General features: G+C 37.6%; 1 protein-coding gene across 1 annotated transcript in view; it reads left to right on the top strand.

Annotated features, from left to right (window-relative positions):
- The first annotated feature begins 6831 nt into the window (after positions 1-6831).
- LOC119878947 (glutamate receptor 4-like) overlaps positions 6832-24592 on the top strand; it is a 40732-nt gene continuing 22971 nt past the window's right edge. Inside the window, exons 1-4 of the mRNA XM_038589466.1 lie at positions 6832-6891; positions 12274-12644; positions 14768-14966; positions 21462-21709. Coding sequence (XP_038445394.1) covers positions 6868-6891; positions 12274-12644; positions 14768-14966; positions 21462-21709 — 842 coding nt within the window. The 5' untranslated portion in view covers positions 6832-6867. The remainder of the gene's footprint in view (positions 6892-12273; positions 12645-14767; positions 14967-21461; positions 21710-24592) is intronic.

Genomic DNA, 24592 nt, shown 5'->3' with positions numbered 1-24592 from the left:
ATTTTCAATTACTTACGCAGCCCTTACTCCATATAAAGTGGAAGTGCTTTATATTATTTAGTTTTTAGCTTATGTAATTTTGGTTTTTAGTAACGTCAAGTTATTTCCAAAAATTTTGGCACCAAGGTCAAAGCATGAAAATGCCAGAAAGAAGTTGTCATATATTGCAATGAGTGTTCTCTGTGTCACATCACCAGCTAGCAATTTCATGTTACTCTGCCAAGGCTTGATGAGAAGTTTATGACTTTAGAATGCAAACCGGCCAACACCAGTTGTTGTGTAAGAGTGCAAAATATACACCTTCTAACTTAATTATGTAGTAGTTGCATGGGACTTGAAAAGCAGTATTATATATGTATATATAATTTCTTTTCCTAAAAAGACACAGTAATGGAAAGTCATACTTCAGTACAGTCCTCCTCTTTTCAGCCTCTGATGAAGAATCCTATTTTAAGAAATTGATCAAGAAAGAAATGAGTTCGACGCTGTTCGACCATTCCTAACTAAGGCTCAAGTCTTGTTCTCCTGTGTAGTAAATTTAAGCTAATTTTTCATGTGGGATTCTTCTTGGATGACCAACTCTGGACTACCAGAAAAAAAATTTTTTTTAAAGTTCTGTGACTTTTCTGAGATACTAGAACAAAAGAAGAATTAATCCTCATCTTTCGCAAGAAAATATATAGATGTTGAAAAAGAATCACTTAGCAATTCTGATATAGCAATTCCCCTATCTTGAAATGAGGTCATTGTACAAAAAAAGCATAATTATATCACTCCTAATTCCAAGTGAAGTTTTTCTAAAAGCAAATATCTATGAATTTGTGTGCTTGTTTTATGAATATACACAGTAGTTTTCTTTAAAGGTTTTTTTAAAAACTTTTGCCTGTTCTATGTGAAATAAGGTGTTTTAATGTGCATTATAGGTATAATGTAGAAAATCTCCTTTCCATCCCTGTTATTAAAGGGGTGGGAGATATAATTAAAACCAAAATATTGAATCAGTTTGCAAGCATGGCTGGTTTTCAGAAAGCATGCTACCAAAAAAAAAAAAAAAAGTTAAAACAATTGAGAAATTCAGTTGTTTCCTATATACATAAAGAATATTATGTAAAGCTAACTGTTGTTTGACAGTGATATCTTCAATATTTTTGCTATCAAAAGAGTGCAATATGAATATTTGTCTTTTGTATAAAAGTGTAATCTTCATATAATAATACCTCTTTGGGCTTTGCAACTGCATAATCATTCAGTAATTTAAAAAAAAATAGTAGAATCCTTTCCCTAAAAGTGTTTTTGTATTTGCTTTTGTTGAAAATGGTCACCTGGAACCACCAACATCTCTACTATCTCATTCATGTTGAAAGAAATATGATTCCTTGTAGACAAATGAGATATTGGCACCTGCATGTAATAATCTCCCAAATTCAACCAAAAGCTCCCAACACAGATGGAGCTGGTTAGACATTGTTAATATGTGCAAGACAGATATCTAGACTCAGAAGGCTGGGGGTGTTGCGGCGCTGGAAATCATTCACTTTGATCAAAATTGATATGGCATGGCTGTTATTCCCATTTGTCTTTCTTTGGTGTATGTTGTTATTTATATGTTGATACATTGTAATGATAAATGCTGTTGTTAAATAAAATTGATTGAGAAATTCATTTATTCATCCACAAATATTTATTAAGCGTCTGCTATGAGCCCAGGGAAATGCTAGAGAAAAAAAAACAGACAAAAATCCTGCATTCAAATAAGTTTATATTCTAGCAAAAGAAAGCAGACAACAAACAATAGACTATTATACTAGATATCATTCTTAAATACGGTTTCAGCTTTTTTGTACCATTGAAATTTTTTTCTTATAACAGTGTGGCATATCTATAACATGATCTTCATTTGAATGACTAATTTATTTGACCTGAATATAGTCCACTGAATATAATGTAGCTAAATCTCAATAAAAAGTAAAATTGGCAGTACCATCCCATAAGGGTCACGACTACAGGGTTGAAAGGTCTAAAGTTTTGAGTTCAGATGCTTACCATTTTGTCTTTAAGACTTAGCGACTACGAATTGGATAAAATCTGTAATTGTATATGAGACTGTGAGTCATACTAACTTTCTATATTCTAAGTCATAATTTTTGTCAGTAAGCTAAGGAAGCCAATTCTGTACCCTGAGGTTTGCATATATGCAGCAGTTGAGGAAGAGACAGTGTGCAGGAGGGAGGCATGTAACTTCACTCCTCTGGCTGCTGAACTCTGGAAGAGGAGAACTAAAGCAGTATTTCAGCCAAGCCCATTTTTCCCCCAAATGTTCACACCTGAAGCTAAATGATGCTTATGATGCATTGCTCAGCTAAGAAGTATTTCTTGCCATCTTGTAAACCTAACAATCCTTTAGGAAATTCTCCATATATCCACATTTATTTACTGCAGCATCAGAAATATGTTACAAACCTAAAAGCAATTTCACTTATCACGCTAGATCTTTTCCAGGGGTTACTTTTTTCTCCTTTTATTAGATGTTTGATGTTTTATCTTCTCTATGCAGAATTTTACAGCTGCATTCCACATATATACATGTGCATATGCAATACATCCATATCTACATACAAAAATACAGATTTATTTTCTTCCATGCACTAAATATTAATTTCCCCCATATATACACTGCCTCTAAAGGGTTCAACACTCAACTAGTTTTGAAATACCTTATTTTGAATAAATTCTAAAATTGTGCAGCCATCCAATTTGCTCTTTTTTTTTCTCTGAGTTGAATAATAATTTCCACTTTTCAGAATTTTGCCCATGGGATAAATTACCTACAACTAGTAAGATTCTTTGGAGAAAAGCAAATATCCAGACAGCAAATAACTTTGGTCGATACTACTGATTTCATCATTTTAACTGTTTTCAATAGTAATTGTAATGATTGTATTTTTTTATGTTTAGAAAATCTTAAAGCCTTTTCAATAAGAATCTATTTCAACAGTTTTGTTAAATACGAACAATCCAAAGATTTTCTCAGTAGGAAAATACTTTATTGATTGAAAATCATCTTAATTCATTTACGCAAACATTTACTTAAGAAAGCCCTAATGTAGCAGCTTTAGACAGAGATTGTTTTTTTCCTGAAATAGCAGAGCAGATGTAGAACACTACCCATTATGGAAATTTTAGTAATAAACTCACAACTCCTAAGAAGTAATGCATTTAAAATAACTTCTGAGGAATTCCTGTATCACAGAGCACAGTAGTTGATAATAAAGATGATAGGTTATACTCTCGTGGCAGAAGAGGTTATATTGAGCTTCTCTGATCATTCCATTTTGATTTACAATTGAATACCTGGACTCTGTAAGGCGGCTTATCAAAGATGCCCTACAAATCCTCCTTCATGACTGGCTAGGACTCATTGTCTATTATACTGAAAAGATTTAATATTTTCTTCACCCATGGTAGCCCTCAAAACCTTGTATTAAATCCTCCCTAAATATGCAGGTCAGAAGGCCTACTTGTGGGCAGATTGTCCGATTGGGAGAGCGTGGAGGATCTGCTACTCATGTGGATTTAATATGAAAGAAAAGCAAAATGAGACACACTTGAATAAAGTGCATAGAGCTGAGCAACCAGGAGAGCTTTTGTTCAAGAAAAATCTGGTCTTTCTGCCTGTTTTCCCACCTCCCTGAGTGATCATCTTATTTCTCTAATGCTGCATGCACCACTCATCTGCATCTCAATGACTGTGAATGCCCCTGGTTGTGCAGAAGTCTAGCTAAATTTCTAATCAATATCTTCAGTAAACTGAAAGTTTGTCTAGTCTTTGTTGGTCTGTTTGGCAGGAAAGCGAAGTTCCTGATGGACATGTGCTGTCCCAAAAGGGAATTGAAAAAAAGGAAAGAAAACACTAGGTAAATTTTTTATTTAGATTTCCATATGTCTATTTCAGAAGAGGTGGCCTAGTACTTAAATTAATTGCTTTCCTTTTGAAGACCTGAATCAGAAGTTCTAATGTAATTACTTTGCCATGATATTCCTATTTAGAGAGCACAAATGCACCAGGAAATCTTTATACTTATTGAGTGCCTTGTAGATACCAGGCAATATGAGGAGATATGGAAAGGTTTTATCTATACTGTGTATTCACTGTTTCACAGAAAGTATTTCATTTACCACACAGAAATTCATGTCCTTAAACTTACCCCCTCTCTAGTTAAATCATATGAAATCTCAAATAGTTGCACCTATTTTGACAAATGCAATGATAGCTTCAACAATTTCCAGATATTTCAAAATATAGATCAAAGTTCCCACAGCTGCTCCTTCTGTGAAATGGAGCAATTTGCTTGCAGTCTCTGAGACTTGCATTTTCCCCCCTGCAAATTGGAAGTGCCTACCTCAAAATAGGCAGTGTGAAAAGTAAATGAAAGGCACAGTTGAAGAACTCAGCCTTATTTTTGATACAGAGCATGCACTAATTAACTCAGAGCTATTATTAGTTTTCACTACTCTTTTATGATTGTTTCCCATCACTCTTACTCCTTTACCCTTATTACAAAGAAGTATAATCTTAAGTAATCACAAGAGGACAAGAGGCATATTTTATGTATTTTTGTATCCCTAGTCTCCAGCAAACTGCCGGGCACACAGTCAGTGCTTAATAAATCTTTGAGTACATAGTAGAAGTATGGCTTTTAATAAAGCAAATTGTCTACAATATAATGTAGAGGGAATTTAGCAAATTAGATGGGAATTCTAGCTAGAGAAATGTGCACACAAGCTGACACTGTCATATATATATTTGATGGCTAAAATTCCTAAATGTTCAAGTATTCCAGACACTAAAATTGACTTTCAATTTTAGTACCTCATGTGAACCATAGATATACAATTTTTGAAAACTTCTAAGTTTGTTCTAAGTTGGAAGTGCTAACTATACAGCCATGTCAATTACAATATTAAGCATTTTATAAATGTGAGATTCTTGCTTTTCTCTAAATATACTTCCATTTTTAATAAGCTGTCACAAGAAAAAGAAAAGGAAAAGATTAGCTCATTTTAACCATTTATATTAAATTTTAGAAATTAACACCTTGCAACAACTCACCACAATTTATAATTTTCAAGACCTTTGTATTGGGAGAATCTTTTCTGTAAGCTACAAAATAATCTTCATCTATCTAAAGAAGAGACCATCAGTTTCCTTAACTTTATAGGTGGAGAAGCTCTCCTGTTAAAATATGTATCAGTTTCAAAGAAATGAGAGACTTCTGGGTCCCTCGACTCTGTCAGCATAAGGCAAGTCTGTCTATTCAATGACCAACCCTAAACAATTGCCCACAGTACAGTTATTTAGGGCATCTCTATTACAAGTTATATATCATGTAATTTACAATCTTGTTAAGTTTTTAAAGGTAATTTCTACATTTATGAAGTACTTAAAATCAGAAGTAGTATCCACTGCCATGTTCTGCAAAGTAAAATACCATCTAATCCGGAGTTCCAAGAGCAAGATCAACTTCCCCAATCACACATTTGCTGGGGAAGTTGAAAAGATTTGTATGAAAATTACTCAGTGAGTGTGATAGTACAATGTTATAGAATGTAAATCCATGATCTCAATGACATTGTGGCCAAAGGTGGCCGCCCTTGTCTGCAAACGACTAAAAGTTCTGAGGTGTGACTGGCAGTCCTCTGTATTTGTATGCTCACCAGATCTACCCTGTGGTGGCTTTGGGCTCCGTTCCCAAAATCAGCTGCTTGTTGGCTAACTTGTCTCTTTAGTTCATGGCCTTTAAATGGTTTGGCTTAAGGGTGTGTGAGTGTGAGTGAGTGTGTGTGTGTGTGTGTGTTGTAACTGAAAACTAGTTATCATTAGCCACCAGTAAACCTTTTCATTTTTATAAGGATTTTTACAATAATTCTTTACCTGTTTTCTGTCTTACTTGCTTCAAAACCTACATGAGAATATCACTTGAAATGTGTGATTGTTGCAACTGGGGGAAGATTATTAGCTTTCGTTGGAAACATATTTTATAATAGAAACCTTCACACACCACAGGCCTCACTAAAGCCAAAATATTGGACAGTTTTGGGAAAGCCAATTTAATGCAAACTAGTATATAGAATATTTTAAACTATTCATTTCTTCACTGAACTCACTAGAACCCATTCTGAGAAAGGCATTCAGCAAAATGCTAGAGAGTTTAAAAAAAAAAGCATCTTGCTTCTTTCCTAAAAGAGGTTGCAATTAAACATGGCTAAACAAGACACGGAATAAGGAGACCTGTTACCTTGAATACCTACTAAGTAGTCTAACTTCATGCGATATTTTAGAAATACTAATTTCATTACCAAAGATGATGGGCTGATGCTTCCCTAGACAATTATTAATGTTATATTTTTCCTGTCATGATCATGGCACTAGGTATGTAATAGTCCCTCAGGAAAAAACTATTTTGAAAGGTTTCACTTTTAGTACCCAATATAAAGTAACTGGATATACTTCTAAGCATATTTCTATATTCATCTGTTTTATTATTGATTTCTAGCCACACAAAATCAGTGCGTATACTAATATTAAATCTAATCTTTTTGTCAAATTCTGCAGCTGAAAAGTTGCATAAAGATTTTTGCATGTTTTATAATTTCTCCTTTACAGTTCTCCTTCTCTCATTATAGGAATCCCCATATGTTATGTACAAGAAAAATCACGAAATGTTTGAAGGGAAATGACAAGTATGAAGGATACTGTGTAGATTTGGCATCTGAAATTGCAAAACATATTGGTATCAAGTATAAAATTGCCATTGTCCCTGATGGAAGTATGGAGCAAGGGACGCGGACACAAAAATCTGGAATGGGATGGTAGGAGAACTTGTTTATGGGGTAAGCAGACCAGTTTATTCACGAATTTACTTACATAAACCTGAAACTTTTTTCACCTGGGCATATAACAATATCTCAAGACCTGTTGCTGTTTTTAAATTTGCAGTTACATTCAAGGAGGCATCTACCATGTTCAGAGTTTCTCTAGCTCATTATGGTGCAATTTCCAAATAATGAGAGAAGCTAATTACCTCATAACTTCAAAGTCAGGAAAGATAAAAAAACTGAAATATGATGTCCTCTTAAAAAAAAAAAAGTGACTTCAGTATCTGTGATGACCATTCTCTTAAGCTCGATGCCACTCTACTCTAGCCATGTTGTTTTAAGAACTACAAAACAAATCTATTATGAATGTTACTTGATAATTCAAGGAACAGATTTCCTCCAGCAGTATAAAGTTGGGCCTAATTTTAACTAGTTACTTGTACCCCTGTTGCTTGTACTTACTGGTCAATATCTTTACATAATTGGTAAAGCAATCATTAAACTACTTTAGCATCTATAAAATATTCACCAATAATGTGAGATTCTTATAGATCTGCTAAACACAGTAAATTTAAACTTTATGCAGTGCTATCATTTTTTTAGACATAGCGAAACACAAAACTTGGAGCGTATTCCATAGCAGGCCTCACAGAAATGCACGTCTGGCCCTTCCCTCTGAGTTTACCAGATACTGAGTACACACATTGATCACCAAGGGCAAATTCAATGTAGACATTCCTGCCTGAATAAGAACAGGATTGGTTTCTTCAGCTATCACTGCAGAGTATCACAATGAAACCAGCAGTTCACAAATGTTGGTGATGCATGATATTTCCAAAGTCCAGAAACAAACCTGGAGCTCACAGTGAGCTGTGCCCATTGAGTAACCAATAAAAGTCACATACACTCACAGTGTACTCTCACAGTGTACAGAAATTTTCGGTAAGCCAATTCATATTTCACAGATTTCACCTTCAAAGCACTCTCTAATTCATCTTCACAAGACCTTTTGAAACAATGACACAAGAGTAATCCTTCCCTAGAAGAGAGTAAAGACTCAATGATTGAGGACAATAATAGAAGTCTGGAGAGGGGCTCCTTTTCCAAGCCAGAAACTACAATTTGGTAGTTTCCTGATTCTGCATCTTGGATTTCCGACCTCTACGCCACAAAACTTTCTCCAACCAGTATCATACAGTAGCTGTAACCTCCACAGAAGAGGAAATTGTTTGGCATTAAGGAGCAATCAGTTAGTTTTATATTCATTTAAAAAGAACTGCTAACTTGTTAGTTGCCCTAAATGAAAAAAAAAATTCAGTTTTAAGAAAATCAAAAAGGAATTTACCACATGGCTCATCAACAGTTTGATAATGAGCTTTAGGTTCCAAACAAAAAGGATGTGTTGTTTTCTTGGTAATATTTTAAACTTTTAGTAATATTTTTAATTTTTGAGACAATAAGATTTTAAATGTAAACATGATTCAAGTTGTGAGAACTACAGTAATTCATTTTCTTTAGAAAACACTGTTGGGTATTCATCTCAAAAAAAAAAAATCCTACTTGGATTACCAATTAGTTATGGATGGTGTAACTAACCCAAGTAAACTTTCTACGACATTTGTCACGTATCTCTTCTCCAGAGTCCCTACCCACTGGGAAGTCCAGCCTCGCCCCTTTGCGTGGGCTCTGACCACATTGTTCACGTGAGAAAAACAGGTGACATGAAGAGAGAGCATAGTCAAACCAAACACTGTGTCCATAGCACACGTCCCAGTAACACAGCCCCTGAGGTCAAGCAGTTCTCAAAGAGAGACATAGCACTTGCTGGTACTCACTGTATTCAATCATCAGTTATTCTGCCAGGTTTAAATTCCCTCATCTCTGCCACTTGAGTTTTCCCAAAGGAATCTTCTTCCATGTCTCTTATGCTTCCTGTAGATTTGGTGATTTTCATTCTGGTGTCTGCAAAGTCTGAACTTTCTTCTCATTTTATTTTTTTACTTTCTTACTGCTAATACAATGAATGCCCGATTTCCAGGGCCCAAGGTGGAGCTCTATTCCATTCTCTCCTGTCCAGCAAAGCACATTAGATAGTAAAATGATTCACTTTGAAGCCATTATTATTATTATTGTTATTACTATTATTATTTCATTATTCTTTGTAAGCTCTGTTACTGGAGTTTCTGGGAAAAGTGTTCTGGAAAACCCTCACATGTGGCCTCAGCACACACCTGGTGGTGGCCAAGAAGCACAGGAATCTCCTCTGCCCTCAGGGCCTTTCTGCCTGTGGCCCTGTGCACCACACCAAGTCCATTCTGTGTCTTCTGTTGCGCCTTCACTGGCCCTGCTCTGCTTGTGTGCATGGATTTTAATTCCGGGGAGTACTCCTCCAAGCACATTCCGTGGCCTGCCAGCACCAGGATTACCTGTGGTACGTGTTAAAATGTGGGCCTCATGGGCCTCACTTCTGGAAGCCCTCAAGAGCCCAAGTGTTATCAAGTTCTTGCAGGAAACACTTTACATACTTCATTCTGGGAATGGCTAAGAGGTCATGGAACAAGGCACACGATGTCACATCTCCAATCCTAGCTGAGAAAGCCCAGCTGTATCTTCTCTGTTCACTTGGCTGTCTCAAAACACAACCTGTCAGACTTCAAAACTGTCCTCATCAACCATCATGTCACACTCTGATCCAGTGTTTGCCTCCCCTCGCACCTGATTTCATATGCAGAGGCAACTTTAATTCTCTTCTTTTAAGGCTTTCACCCTCATTAGTGGTAGCTTATGTAAATAAAATAAGAACACCACACCTGACAACTTGGTATGCAAAAGGTGGCATTTCAGATCAGTGATAGGATGCATTTACTCAATTATTCCTGTCGCAACAGCAGAACATCCACTTGGAAGATTAACAATGTTGGAGCACATCATCACATATGATACCAAGTTTAAAGGGATTGTAGGTACAAGAATAAAATATGCATGATCGACACTGGTCATATGATATGAGAAGAATTTTTCTAGGCACAAAACCAAAGGCTGAAAACACAGAAAGAAAATTCTGTATGGCTGCAGCAAAATTTAATACATATATATTGCAATGAAGTACCGTGAACTAAGTTGTGTAAACAAAACAATTACTGGACAGGGAGAATATTTGCAGCATATATGGAAAATAAAAGTTAATTTTTGAATATATTTAAAAGCACTTACAAGTTAGTAAAAAATAAATACGCCATATGGAAAATAAGGGCAGGTTAGGACATTGGAAGAAAAAAGGAGAGTGGCCATTTGATTCATAAAAATAAATTCAAATTAACACAATGAAATCTAGCTTTCCATGGGTCAGACTGGCAGAGATAAACAATAGTGAAGACACAGATGGGCTGTCCAGCATTCATAGCTGCGGACGTATCCACACAGTGCTGGCAACAGTTGAAGTCTGTGTGATATTCCTGGAGAAAAGTTTCACAAAACAAATCGTGACCATTATAAAGGATTGTTACCACTTAGACCAGCAATCCCATTTCTAAAAATTCATCTTAAATACTTAAGGTACGTACCAGGGTTTGTCTTCAAAGATGTTCGCATCATCCAAGCTTGAAATTGTGTAAACCTGGCAACAGCATAGCATAGACGTCTCCTAAAATAAGAACTAGATTGAGCAAATTTTGATATTTTCATATGATAAAACACTTGCAATCATTAACTAGTTTTTAATGTATATGATAAAAATAAAAAGGAATTCATCATATACTTCTGAGTAGAGGAATTATAAACTGTTGTGTTTTGTATTATCCCTTTTTAAAAATAAAAATATTATTCATCAGACCATGTCTAGCAGGGCATATATGAAGAAAAAGCAAGAGTAGGTGAAGGGAATGGAGGTGACTTATCTTAATTTTCTGTTTTTATACTGATTTTTCCATTGCTAGTTCATGTATTACTTGCGTAATGAAAGTTATACAGGTAATAATATGGCAGAAATAATAATAATAGCCTCCAGGCAGTGAGCCTGACTTTTGTGTGTGTGGGCATTTCTGCTGTAAGCTACGTTCATTCTCACTTGAGGGCACTTAGGGTTAATGCTCCACCACCCAATGGGCAGCATCATGGCCTAAGGACACCCCCTTGCCGCCTCCAGATCCCCTGGTACCAAGCTGCGGGCCATGGTGTGCAGCAACACCTGAGCATCTCCCAGGGTGGGTGGCAGGGTGGCAGCCTCTGTGTAAGAGCACACATGCCTCACAGTGTTTCTGATTCCACTTTAATGCCAAATATTTTCCTTTCAAGATGATCAAATAACGTTTGTTCACCTGTAGATCATGTAACCGTTCATACTGTTTTCATGACACTTTATTTCATTCAGTTTAGAGATCACAAGATTTATGGAAGACACACCAACTCCAATCACACATCAGCCATGATGTTTACAACTCACCTGAGTCTCAGTTCCAGCATCTAAAAAGTGATAAACAGCGTTATCATGAGTGTTAAGATATTTAGTTGAGCATCAGATACATGATCCCTCCGTCAACGCTCACAAGGATTTTCTTAGGACTTCTTTAATGGAAAATCACAGGAATGTGGGGAGGCAGACAGGAGAGTGTCCTTGCTGTACAGACATGGAAAGGGGGCTCAGACAAATTGCTCCAAGTCACAGAACAAACACGGAAGCTGGTGTCGTATGATCATACTAGCCGAGACCTAGATCCACTGTTTCCCAAAAGCTGTGTTACAAATTCAAAGTAGAAAATCAAACTATGTGAATAGGAAGAAAATAAATGCCCATTTCCAGATTTTTGTGTGCGCTGGATTGGAAAAATGTCATCAAGCAGTGGGTTTCTTCCATCCTCCAAACACAGACTGTAGGGTAGGTTTTCTTACAACTGGAAAGGAATCAAAAAAGGACCATTTGATATTTGCATTCATAATATGAAGGGGCGGCCAAGTCATGAGTCAGTGGCACCATTCCAAGTGAAACAGAAAAGGCTGCAACATAGCAGCAATTCTGGCCAAGAAATTCAGAGTCAGCCCTGTGGGAAGGCAGCTAGGCTCCTCCTCTGGCCCGGCACACATCCTAAAAGACTAACACAGTTATCTGAATTTAGGTTACTTCTGCTTATGTCCACTCTTTCCCTGGTTTTCTTTGTTCCCATCTGATCACCAGCACTGATAAAAAAAAAATACCTTGTGCAATTTAAGTGGTAAATTCTCCTAGGAAAAGAGTTCACTGTTCATCTTTGTATTTATCACTGTTCTTAGGCAACTGTTGGCGTCCCTCTTCAAAATGTAGAATGAATGCATAACTAGTTCATTTTGAGTGGATTAATCCAGTGCCAGTTGCTTCATGAAATGCATTAACCTATGTGTTTTCATGTGTCTTTTCTCTTATAGAAAGCAGAGATTGCTATTGCCCCTCTGACAATCACTTTGGTCCGAGAGGAGGTCATTGACTTCTCTAAGCCCTTCATGAGCTTGGGCATCTCTATAATGATCAAAAAGCCTCAGAAATCTAAACCAGGAGTGTTTTCCTTCTTGGATCCTCTGGCCTATGAGATTTGGATGTGCATAGTCTTTGCCTACATTGGTGTCAGCGTGGTCTTATTCCTAGTTAGCAGGTTTAGTCCATATGAGTGGCATACAGAAGAGCCAGAGGATGGAAAGGAAGGACCCAGCGACCAGCCTCCCAATGAGTTTGGCATCTTTAACAGCCTCTGGTTTTCCCTGGGTGCCTTTATGCAGCAAGGATGTGACATTTCACCCAGGTTAGTTTGAAAACCCTTCCCTTCTTCACCAACTCCCCAATAATTCTCAGTATTGTATGGAATATCTCTCTACACATTCTTTTCCTGGAGGCAGAGCATTAATTTGAAACACAGAAAAAAAAACTTGCAATTCCCAAATTAGTCTAAAGTACATTCATAGCCAGTTTTTCCAAGTTAGCACCAAAGGTGGACACATCCCAAGGATGAACTTTCCTAATGGAAAAGTATGCAACTGCTCAGAACTCTCAAAGATAAGTTAGTATTAATATTTCCTTCAATGGTCTGGCAGATAGAAATGAGCATCTAAATTGTCAGACTAAGAATTTATTTTCATTTTGCCTCCTTTTCAAAATCAAAAGTTTTTGTTATTGTTGCTGTTGCTCATCTTTTAAAAATTAATTTGACCTTGATTTACATCCCATGTATGTCACGGGAGATTTCTGCCACAGACTTAACCTGACACCTGAGTTGGTGGAGCAAGTACCAGATAGACATTTTCTGTGTAACAAAACATGAATAAACCAAGCTGTGGGCAGTTAGCAATCTCAGTTCTGTGTCAGTTTAATAGACATATTTTTCAATATCTGTGGAGTCATGGCTTGCTTCCTTTGGATGCCACTAAGACATTTTTTAAGAGTGGTAAATCCAGTGCCAACGGATTTTAGTTATTTTTTAGTTATGTTTGCCAAAAATGTAGCCAATGTCCTATTGCAGGAAAAACATCAAACTTCTCCCACAGAAAAAAATAACCACAAGTAGGAGAAGCTACGGACTGAACTTAAATATCAGTGACTTATATTAGTATCACAAATATACAGATGTTTTAAGGAAGTGTATGCTTTCTCAAAAGGAGATATTTTAGGCAAAATGCAGTCTATGTTCCTTAAGACCCAGGAAAAATGATAAATGTGTTTAAATTCTAATAACCTAGGAATCTGAGTCAGTGACTCTGAATCAATGAAATGAAAAGAAAGCAAAGCAAGTCTCATAATGGTTTTGAAAACCAGGATTAAGCAAATGCTAAGTTAAACCCAACAGGTACCAAAAAACAAACAAACAAAAAAAAACCAGCAGGTGTCACTTATATAATAATGTTTAAGAAGGGAGAATTTTAAAGTTAGAAATGTCATGAAAAATATGAATTTTTTCTTACATTAAAAAAAATGTTTAAAAACAATCTGTTCCAGGAATTTTAAATAGTTTGATGGTCCCAGTGAGTGGCATCAATTGTGAAAATGACCTGGATTTTTTTCTTCATTCCACCCTCACTTTCCCCGTGCATCTACATCACCCACACACCCCTGATACCAGGGAAAGGATGGGGGGGGAGAACTTTTCTCTTTTGAGATTTGGCATCCATTTTTAATGCTGTCATGCTGTACATTGACAAGTCACATGCTCTGGTCTCATGTTGGCAGCAGCAGAAGAGAACATTCTTGGAGCATTAGGTAAAGATGCATTAGGAGATAGCTTCTCCTCCACTCAGATCAGAAATGAAATATCAAACAAACAAAACAATCCTCAGCGGAGGTCACTCTGAGACCAGTGTATGCCCTCCTCTGGTCCAGCCCCATGTGGGCACATGTCCCACCTGCCCTGGCAGGGCTCTATCCAAAGGCAGGCCCAGGTTCTTTCAGAAGGGCATCCACCAGCTCCTGTGAAATCTGAGACCGTTCCCATTGCTAACACGTACTGCTATTTCACATACCACAAAGAGAGAAAGGATGCTGCTGGTGCAACCACACAGCTGTGTTTTATCCTATCACCCATAGTCTGCACCCTAATTGCAGAGATGCTAAACTGTGGAGGGGGAGGATATCGAGGAATTTAAGTAAGGGTTCCCTTTCTACCTCTGAAGCAAAGGCATGACGTTCCACATTCCTGTTGATAAACAATAAAAAGGAAACCTTTTCTATATTTTCAGTGGCATTCATATATTCGATATGGCATAAAAGGCATCAGGTGATTCAGAAAGTCTAGAATCATTCTGGAGTGGACTGCCAGAAAACAAAATGATAATTGCCATTGTGATTTTAAACATAACATGTGAATTTATGATATTTCTTTTCTTTCTCTATGTTGGTTAGAGAAAGGAAAATGTGCATTACCTTATCCATGTTTAGATCCCTCTCAGGTCGAATTGTTGGAGGTGTTTGGTGGTTCTTTACACTCATCATTATATCATCTTATACCGCTAACCTCGCCGCTTTCCTGACGGTTGAGCGAATGGTCTCCCCCATAGAAAGTGCGGAAGACCTGGCCAAACAAACAGAAATTGCCTATGGAACACTGGATTCAGGGTCAACCAAAGAATTCTTCAGAGTAAGTTAAGGGAAAAACTAACCATGAAATGTTCATGATTTTGAAATTCAGGCAGTTGTTGCCAACAGCTAGCTATTTGCAGGTTTTGCAAATATAACAGTAATTCTGTGTTTAATGCTAATACTTCTACTTGGATTTTATAATCACTTTGGTTTGCAAAAGCTAATTTGTTTATTCACATTGCAAGAGAGACCCAAGGAAAAGTAACAACAGAAAGGTAATTCACACAATGTTATTAATGTAACTTATCCAAAAGATTCCAGTGTTGATAATGCTATGATACTGCCTCTGAGAGGATTATAATTTATGTATCCTTTGGTGTTAAGAGCATAAAAATGAAAGCAAGGTTGTTTTGTTTTGTTTTGTCTTAAGAATACATTTAATTTGGTGCATTTGAAACCAAAACCTTAAGTGAAGCTCATATTTCCTCATATGAGGTATAGTCTATAATCTATTCTGTAACAACGGACTTCAAAGTAATGTAACAAAAGATGGTAACAGAACTCTTAGGCTCTGGACACCTTCTAAGGTATGGTGTATGCTGCTTGTCTCTGCTTTTCTGCATAAAATTGTTCAAACTGACATAATTTCACATGTGGATGTGACCCCTTTCTTTGGCTCCCTATCGGGATGGCAGGTATTTGGGTTTTACGTTTGTTTGTTTCTGGTTTTTTTAGTTGTGTATTTTATTAGGAGGATGAATGTTTGATCAATGAAACTCCTTTACTCTGCTTCTACTGAAATCCGGAGACACGCACTTGATAATGTCTGGTCAGAGATAAGGATTCATTTTGTGACTTTAAAACCAAAGCACTAAAAAAATAAATAAATAAAAACAAATAAATAAATAGATAAATAAATAAATAAATAATAAAACCAAAGCACTAAAAGGTAGCCAGAGTAACATTTTCACAAATATTTACCTAAGTAATAATGAGGGCATTTTACGTTTAATCTCAGTTAATCTAGGTATTTAATAATTTAGAAGTCAAGAATATTTCCCGATTGTCTAAGCTTTCATGTAAAAATAATGACAGCCCTTTGAAGTAAGTGCATGCTTATGTATACAGTACTTGGAGATTACATTGTCATTTTAAATGTATATGCTTATCACTTTCTCACTCAGCTTGGAAATTAAAAACAACAAAACATCCTACTTTTTAAACTTTCATCTACTTGAAGTTCAGTAAGAGATTTTTCTTTTTTAAAAAAGTATCCTTAAAAAAAAAAAATAAAAAAAAATAAAAAATAAAAAAAAAATAAAAAATAAAAAAGTATCCTTATATACTACATAATACTATATTAAGAACAAATCACTCAAAAATTCTGTCAAACCCATCACTGGACATTGTTTACAAAATAAACCAGGCAGTGAACAATGTCCTTGTCAACAATTTAGAGCATTGCTAGTAGATATAATGAAACATTTACAATAATTATGAAGTATTTGCAGATTTTTCTAAAACTGTAAAGAATGCTCATGACAATACATTTTATTAACAATATTCTGTGGATAAACTTAACTGACCAAATTTTTTTTTTCAAATTTTTAACACTTACTGAGTGCATCCCAGTCTTTAAAGCTTCCTGATAGAAACGTTCACATTTTAGCATAATTTCAGTTCCTTGCTGGAAATCTGTAAATCTGTAACTGCTTCCACCAAAAAGTAAGTAGGTAAAATTCAGTAACTTTGCCTAGAAACCATTGGAGGTATGCATCAAAATGGAATACAAGTTTGTGCTATCACTTGCATTTTACCAACAAATGACAACTGATTTTCATGTAAATAAGGCAAATATTTGCAGGTTCATCATTCTGCCTTGAGTGATAAAGGGAGAAAGAAATGTCATGTTGATTCCCTGAAAAAAATGTCAGCAATAACTCACCATAAAGCTCTTTGGCATCAAGCATGCTGAAAATATTTATTTCTAATCTTTATAGAGCTTTTAAAAATTGTTCCAAATTCTAAAAACTGGTGAGGTAGATAAGAGACTATATTGATAAGAAATACAGGAATAAGGAAAGCCGGCTTGCTGGATTTGCAGAGCCTTTCAGAGAGGCTGTGCCGGTCACCCAGTGCCTCTCTCCTCTCGCTCCCACCCAACTCCAGTTTTAAAATTGAAAGATTTTTTTATAAGGCATTTATTGTTGCAGAACGGTCTGAACCCTAATGGGACAGGAAAATAATTTTCCCTGGCAGCACACTTTCAGAAATGCATAAACTTGGGTTCTCTGATAGAAATCTAATTCATTTCCTACCCTATGTTCCCCGTCCTCTCCCACAGATGATGACCTGGTTTAAATAAACCATTTTGTCTGACGGGTTGAGGAAACAGAATGTGAAGGGTATTTTTGTACTTGTCAAAATGTTTTCTCGTAGGAACACAGTAATGGTACATCTATCAGCTCCGCTAAACTGCCTCAGGCAGTGACCTATACTCAGGGCTTCAAAAAATGTTGCAGTCACAATCAACTAGAGAAAGAATTAGGCTAAGGGGGTGCTGGGGGGGGGGGCTACATCCAAATTCAACCGTTTCCTTGGTTTGGCCCCATTATGAAACTTGGTATGTTTTGTGTTCTGTGTATCTTGTTAAGCATAAACACAGAGGCATTTAAGGAAAGTCTGTACCTGTCACTTAACGGCAGCCTTGCTGGTGCTTCAGCATTATTACACACCTGATGTGTGCACACCGATTTTCATTGCAGTTCAGATGTGGCTGTTTCAGTATAAACAGGAATGCATAAATGAGGTGATTACTATCTCAGAGCTTATAAGATTATCAAATATTGTGCACATCAGCCTTGCTGCATAAGCTGCCGGAAGCAGAAAATAATTCACCTGGCAACAATGTAAATATTAACTATAGTGCATGACATTTGTACATATTTTCCATTAAAAACAGGAAAGGCAGGATACTTAATTTTTGAGAAATTTTAAGGACAGCACATTTTTAAAACTCCAAGAATTATTCTAAGTAATAAAATAATGCTTGAAATCATAAGCTTCCTCTGCATTGAACTTCACAATAAATACAGAAATCTGAGATTTTTCTAATCTTAAAAAAAAATAATGACTTTTGTATTATCTCTGCCAATTACCTTGAGCATATACACTCCCCAAACCTGATCCTTAAAAAGACATTACAGTTGGAGGTTTTGGGGACTGGAAATCCCATTATCACTGTATTCATGAGTTTGCTGGATCTGCAGAAATTTCCTTTCAGCCTGTCTCATCAAATTTATAAAGGTGTGCTTGCCCTCACTCCTTAGTATACACCTCCTGTGGTCACAAATACAGTGCAGGGATATGATTTCTAGTGTTCCCTTTCTGAATGCCCCAGGCACCCCTTCCCCATGAGGATGCGACCTTATTTACGCCATTCACCTTGAAATCAGAATCAGGATTCCTAAACCTTCACAGAGTGACAAACAGTGTGATTTTTTTCCCCTAAAAGAGTCGCTTTCATTATTCCCCTATTTTCCACCGGGAAGCTGCATTTTTATAATTTCCTTCATACAGAAGGCTTGCTAAGTGTGGCACAACTATGCTACGGATTCCTCTTTCTTCTAGACTTTAAAGGAATTAACGTAACTTCTTTTGCACTTACGGCATATATGATTCAATATACTTAAACAAATGCCACAGTAATTTCCCTCACATTAGTATTATGCAAATGGACTTCTAAAAGATATCTGCGGCCTAAAGATACTTTATTCTTTTAAAAAGGAATCATTAGCTTTAAGGTTTCATTGCATTCTATAATTAAATTATCTGCATAATTACCAAGCCCTAAACATACTCTTTTTCTACTCTGCTGTGTTAGTTTTATTTAGCGGTTCTGATCCCTTTCAGTAAGATGCTGAACAGTAACTAGAAGATTGCCAGGTAATTAGCTGGACTCTCATATTCTTAAAAAATTTTCAAAGAAAATTTTCAATCAAAATAATACCCAGGTTTTACTTCTTCTGTTTTCAATGTAGTACACCGGACGAAATAACCAGTGTATGTGGACCTCTGTACCCTTCTAAGTGAACCTCTCAAGTCAAGTTATCAATGCATTTAAAGAGTGATTATACACTGAAAGGATGTTATTTACCAACATTTCTCTAAATGGAAATAATCAGAATAAATGTTTAAGGACTTCTGTATCATCTGGTGATCCAGAAAGTTTATGGTTTTTCAGAGATTGAAACTTGTTATAAAATGGCAGAGTTAGGGATCCCTGGGTGGCTCAATGGTTTAGCACCTGCCTTCGGCCCAGGGCGTGATCCTGGAGTCCCGGGATCGAGTCCCACATCGGGCTCCCTGCATGGAGCCTGCTTCTCCCTCTGCCTGTGTCTCTGCCTCTCTCTCTCTCTCTCTCTCATGAATAAATAAATTTTAAAAAATATTTTTAAAAAACGGCAGAGTTACTTCTCTGGAAGAGAACTCTATTATTAAAGATGGAATGATTGGGGCCAGGAACCACAGGCTCCCTAATGGATCCCAAGGATGAGGGGTCTGGATCCAGATACTTCTCTGTCCAAGACCCACATAGAACCTTTGCAATTACATTTAGTGTTGGCACGCAGTTTCCTAATGTGAGGATTCCCATAGCAGAGGTAACCTGTCGCTACCGACACACACACCCCACAAGCTATCACTGCAATACTTTTAAGTGTTAATAACATAAAACACTTCACAGGACAATACAGGATGTCTATTTTCCATCTTGATATTTACCACCATTTGAATATACATTAACATAAAATATCTAGTTTTTTAGTAGTGTCCAACTATGCAAACCTCTTACTGTATAGGATATTGATTACTGAGTTGCCATCCTCTGAAACCAAAATTTTAAATATCAGTTTTATCAGTTTCTTTGTCTATTCGAATCATTTGATTTTTGTCCTGAAACATATCTGAAGTTTGCTAGTCAGTCTATTTGTTGATTATTGAAGATCTGTCTCTTACTGGATTTTATATTCTGGTAAACAAAGGAAGGTTCATGTAAAATGAATATACATGCTACTCAGGATTTGCCCCCATGCTTAGATGCAGGCTTTTCTAACTCATTGAATGTATCCCTTGGGGACATTTGCGTTCCTTTGGATGTATTTTCACCTTTAGAATGTCTGTATGGATGAAAAATAATAGGAATGCAGACACTCACAGAAGGTTCTAGATAAATTAAGTAGTGGGAGCCCAAATAGACGGAAATAGACATACTGCTTGGCTGAAGTGAAAGTGTTAGAAAGACTAGCTCCCCAAAATATATAAGAAAACAAGAATTGCCTTTTTTTTTTCAGGTTCCCTTTTTACTTGGAGAAGATTTTTAAAATGTTTATTATTGAAGTGTAATTGGCATACGATGTCATATTAGTTTCAGGTGTGCAACATAGTGATGCATCACTTCCAACCATCACCCAGTGTTCTTGGAGATAAGTGCGCTCAACACGTGTCCCCACACAGCGTTGCTCAGCCCTTCCTGACCGTATTCTCGGTGTCACGCTTCTCACCTCGGTGGCGCTGATTTTACAGCTGGCAGCGTGTAGCTACGGAGGAGGAATCCCTTCCCGTTAATGCGTTCTTGTTGGAGATTTTATTAGAAAAAGTGCACACCGTTTGGTGGACCTCGAGTCTGCCTCTTGCGTTGCGGACATTGGGGTGCGGGCCCACTGCGTCTCCTCCTCCTTCGTGCCTAGCTGTGACGTGATAGGGTGACATCAGGGGTAGGGACCGCTCTTCCTACACATCTTAAAACTTAAAGGCATGAAAAGAGACTAAAATAAAATAAAATAAAATAAAATAAAATAAAATAAAATAAAAAATAAAATAAATAATAAATAAAATAAAATAAAAAAATAAAATAAAATAAAATAATAAATAAAATAAAATAAATAAAATAAAATAAAATAAAATAAAATAAAATATAAAATAAAATAAAATAATAAAATAAAATAAAATAAAATAAAATAATAAATAAAATAAAATAAATAAAATAAAATAAAATAATAAAATAAAATACATAAAATAAAATAAATAAAATAAAATAAATAAAATAAATAAAATAAAATAAAATAAATAAAATAAAATAAAATAAAATAAAATACAATAAAATAAAATAAAAAGACAATATGGCAGCAGTCCTCTGTTACAGGATTCAAGTGCAGGGCTAAATGGGAATTTTGCAGAGCTGGCCCTTCTGGGGTTTGCTGTGAGTGTGACAGCAAACATGATTGTAAATGCCCCACTCTACATGGCATCCTACACTTAATGATAGCACGGCGTGCCCTGAGCCCCCGCGTGGGGAGGTTCTGTAGGAGCAGGGGGCGGCGCGCTCGGCCCTGCCCGGGCCCTCGGCGTCCGTCTGTCCGTCCTCGTCCTCCGCGTCCTCCCGGCGGGGGTTGGGGGGAGCGTTCTTAAAAGGCTTCGTCCCCGTCGGGGTCCGGCCAGTATTAACGTGTCGTCCCTTCTTCCCTGTGCTTGATTTTACGCGGATGCGCTCCAGAGATCCAAAATCGCGGTGTACGAGAAGATGTGGACGTACATGCGGTCGGCGGAGCCGTCGGTGTTCACGCGGACCACGGCGGAGGGCGTGGCGCGCGTGCGCAAGTCCAAGGGCAAGTTCGCCTTCCTGCTGGAGTCCACGATGAACGAGTACATCGAGCAGCGCAAGCCCTGCGACACCATGAAAGTGGGAGGAAACCTGGATTCCAAGGGCTATGGCGTAGCTACTCCCAAGGGCTCCTCATTAAGGTGGGTGGGATAGTATAACAATGTCGCGTGTGTTGTTATAATATTCCACCTTCCCTGATGGCCCCACGCACTGGTTTTGTTTTGTGTGTGAACATGGTATGTTCGGTTGGTTTTTGTTGGGTTTTTTTTTTGTTTTTTTTGTTTTTTTTTGTTTTTTTGTTTTTTTTTTTTTGTTCGTTTGTTTCTTTTTCTTTTTATCCATTTCATATATTTTGATCAGCAGTCAGGTATTTTTTTTCTTTTCTTTCTTTTTTTTGTTTTTTTTTGTTTTTTGTTTTTTTTTTTTGTTTTGTTTTGTTTTGAACTTTGGAATAATCGATCGTAGCTGACCTGTGTATCTTCCAAGGCCATATAAAAACCAAACTGGTTGAACACTCGCTGCTGCCGGTGAGCCTCACACACGCGGAGCGACGCTTCCTGTCTCATCCACTTGTTCTGGTCGCTCAGCTCTGCTGTCCTGTCGCCTAATGATTCTACATTTCACCTTTTTTTTTCTTTTCTTTTTTTCTTTTTTTTTTTTTTTTTTTTTTGATTCTGCCTGCCTGCTACATTCTGAGTACAAAGAAATCAACCTCTTCCTAACAAACCACTTTTTTTTTGTTTGTTTTTCCCCATTTCAGTGTTTCGTTTATTATGGCATCGTTATGTTCTAGATTAACCGGAGGTGGTATCGGTGCTAACGCTGTGACCGCATCTGTCCGTAGACGGAATCACCACCCGCGGGAGGCTGGGCTCTGATTCTACGGCGCTTACTGCACTCACACTCTCACCCGTTGCAAAGGGAGTGTGGTGTAAGTAAGATCTGTAAAATTAGACCCGACGACAATCCAGAATTGTTCACACACAGACCCCTGCCATGGGATTCATAAGCAAAGCATCACACATGCGGGTTATGCAGATAATCCACATGTGCGGACGATGCATTCTTAAGGAAACACTGGTAAAATCTGCCCTTCTCACCCCTTTCGGTCCTGGACATAGGGAATTCACATGCTGGTGCCCAGGAGGCAGGATGTCCTATTTTCCTTAAGCAATAAAGGCTACTGGTGAATGGCTGGGGCTAGACCAGAGCCGGAGTCAGCAGGGACACCTGACAAATCACTCTGATCACAGTGCTGCGTAGGAGGGATTCGTTCAAAGCACAGATTCAAGAAGAAATCAGAATCTTTGTAAAGGACTTAACCATGAACCTGGTCTTGACAAATGATGTCTCTGGTAAGCCTTTGAAACCTGAAAGTAATGAGACCTGTCTGATTGCCCAGCAGGGATGAAAGCAGGATCAACATTATAGGATTGATTTCACTGGTTTGAGAAGGGCAACTGCATGCAGTGCGCTTTGGAGATGTGTGCTGGGTGGGAGGGCAGGGTGAGGGGGGCGACAGAGCCAGAAACAGATGCTAGCCCCGGAAGAGTTGTGTTAAGCCAGTACTTTGTGTTTGCAGGCAGCACTGTAATAGTTACTGAGGGGTTTTACGGTGTGTTCTAAAGGGGCCATTTTAAGGGGAGAGAGAACTAAATCAGCCAGTGAAGACAAATGGGTGTGGGCCTTGGGCAGTTCCAAAGTCACGTTTCTTTGAACACACTTCCCATATGAAGTGGAGGAATGAGCAGGGAGAAAGCCAAACAAATAAAGTACCCGTGATAAGATGCTACCCCCCGAATGTTTCGGCCATGCAGCAACGTGAGCTGGCATCAGGGTGTTTGGTCTTCAAGGGTATATTCTGTGTGATGCAGTGTGAGAAATTCAAAGCCAAGGAGCAGAGAAACATCTATGGAAGTAGGAGTTGCAAAAGCACTTTCATGTCACTAATTTAAAAGAACGAGAAGGGGAGAAAGCAATGGTGGTTGGTATGGAGATCAGTGTTCAGACTATTGATTACATTCACTGGATGTCGCTTTTGCTCTTAATTAATTCTCTGTGGATGTAGCTGCTTGTCCTCTGTCTTTGTCTCCTGATAAAGTCAAGTTCCAGGGACTGCATTTGGCCCTCAGATACGGGCGCGCCTGCCTCTCATTGATGGCAAGAGAGAGTTCCCTCTTAAATGTGCCACTTTGTCAAATCCACACTACGGGGATTGTTTGGGGGGAAGCTGAAGGGCTTCATCTGTCTAGAACTGTATAATAATCCGCTATTGGCTTCCCCCTCTTTTCCTGTCTTCCCTGGATCTTGTTAATGAGGCAATTGTTAAACTCAGCTTCCCGGATGGAGAGTTTGTTTATGCGCTTTGTTTTCTATATGCCACAATTTCCTGAGCAAGCTGGCCCCTGCATGCCAAAACCCCAGTCATTTTGTCCCGTCGTCTTCGAGAACACTGGAAGAGCACGGAAGGCTAACCAGCATGCACCTTACCCCCCACCTCCAGCCCAGCTACATGGGGGGCTCATTAAACTTAAATTCTCATTCTTATTCGATGAGGATCCTTCTGTTTGAACAGAGGCAAACTCATATAGAGATAGACTAATGGGCACCTTCTGTATAAATGATATAGTTTGTAGAAGCAAATTCAAAACAATTGCATTTTATCACAGCAAGATCCAGAGAGCACATCTGCATCAAGAGTGTCTTTGAAACCTCTCTGCCTTATTTGTTTAGTAGACTGACTGTTTTCCTATTGGATCTATCTTTTTTTTTTTAACTTAGTCTTTAGGTTAATAATTCTGGATACAGTGAGACTAGTCTGTTTCGTTGTCTTTTTCACAAAGTCTGCTGTTGTGATTCATTGGGCAGCATGAGACTTTGAGAACAGGAAACCAGTGGTCTTTCCTGCTATGTCAGCTGAAGCACAAGATGCAAACAGACAAACAAACAAAATGGCTAGCAAGCTTCCATTGACCTACGGAGCCTCACATTTCCAGACCTCACAGTGCTTCAGAATCCATGTC

This window comes from Canis lupus, unplaced genomic scaffold (genome assembly GCF_011100685.1).
Source record: "Canis lupus familiaris isolate Mischka breed German Shepherd unplaced genomic scaffold, alternate assembly UU_Cfam_GSD_1.0 chrUn_S2132H2331, whole genome shotgun sequence".
NCBI classification, from domain to species: domain Eukaryota; kingdom Metazoa; phylum Chordata; class Mammalia; order Carnivora; family Canidae; genus Canis; species Canis lupus.
The sequence above is the reverse complement of the archived record's forward strand: the minus strand, read 5'-3'. Positions and strand labels throughout refer to the sequence as shown.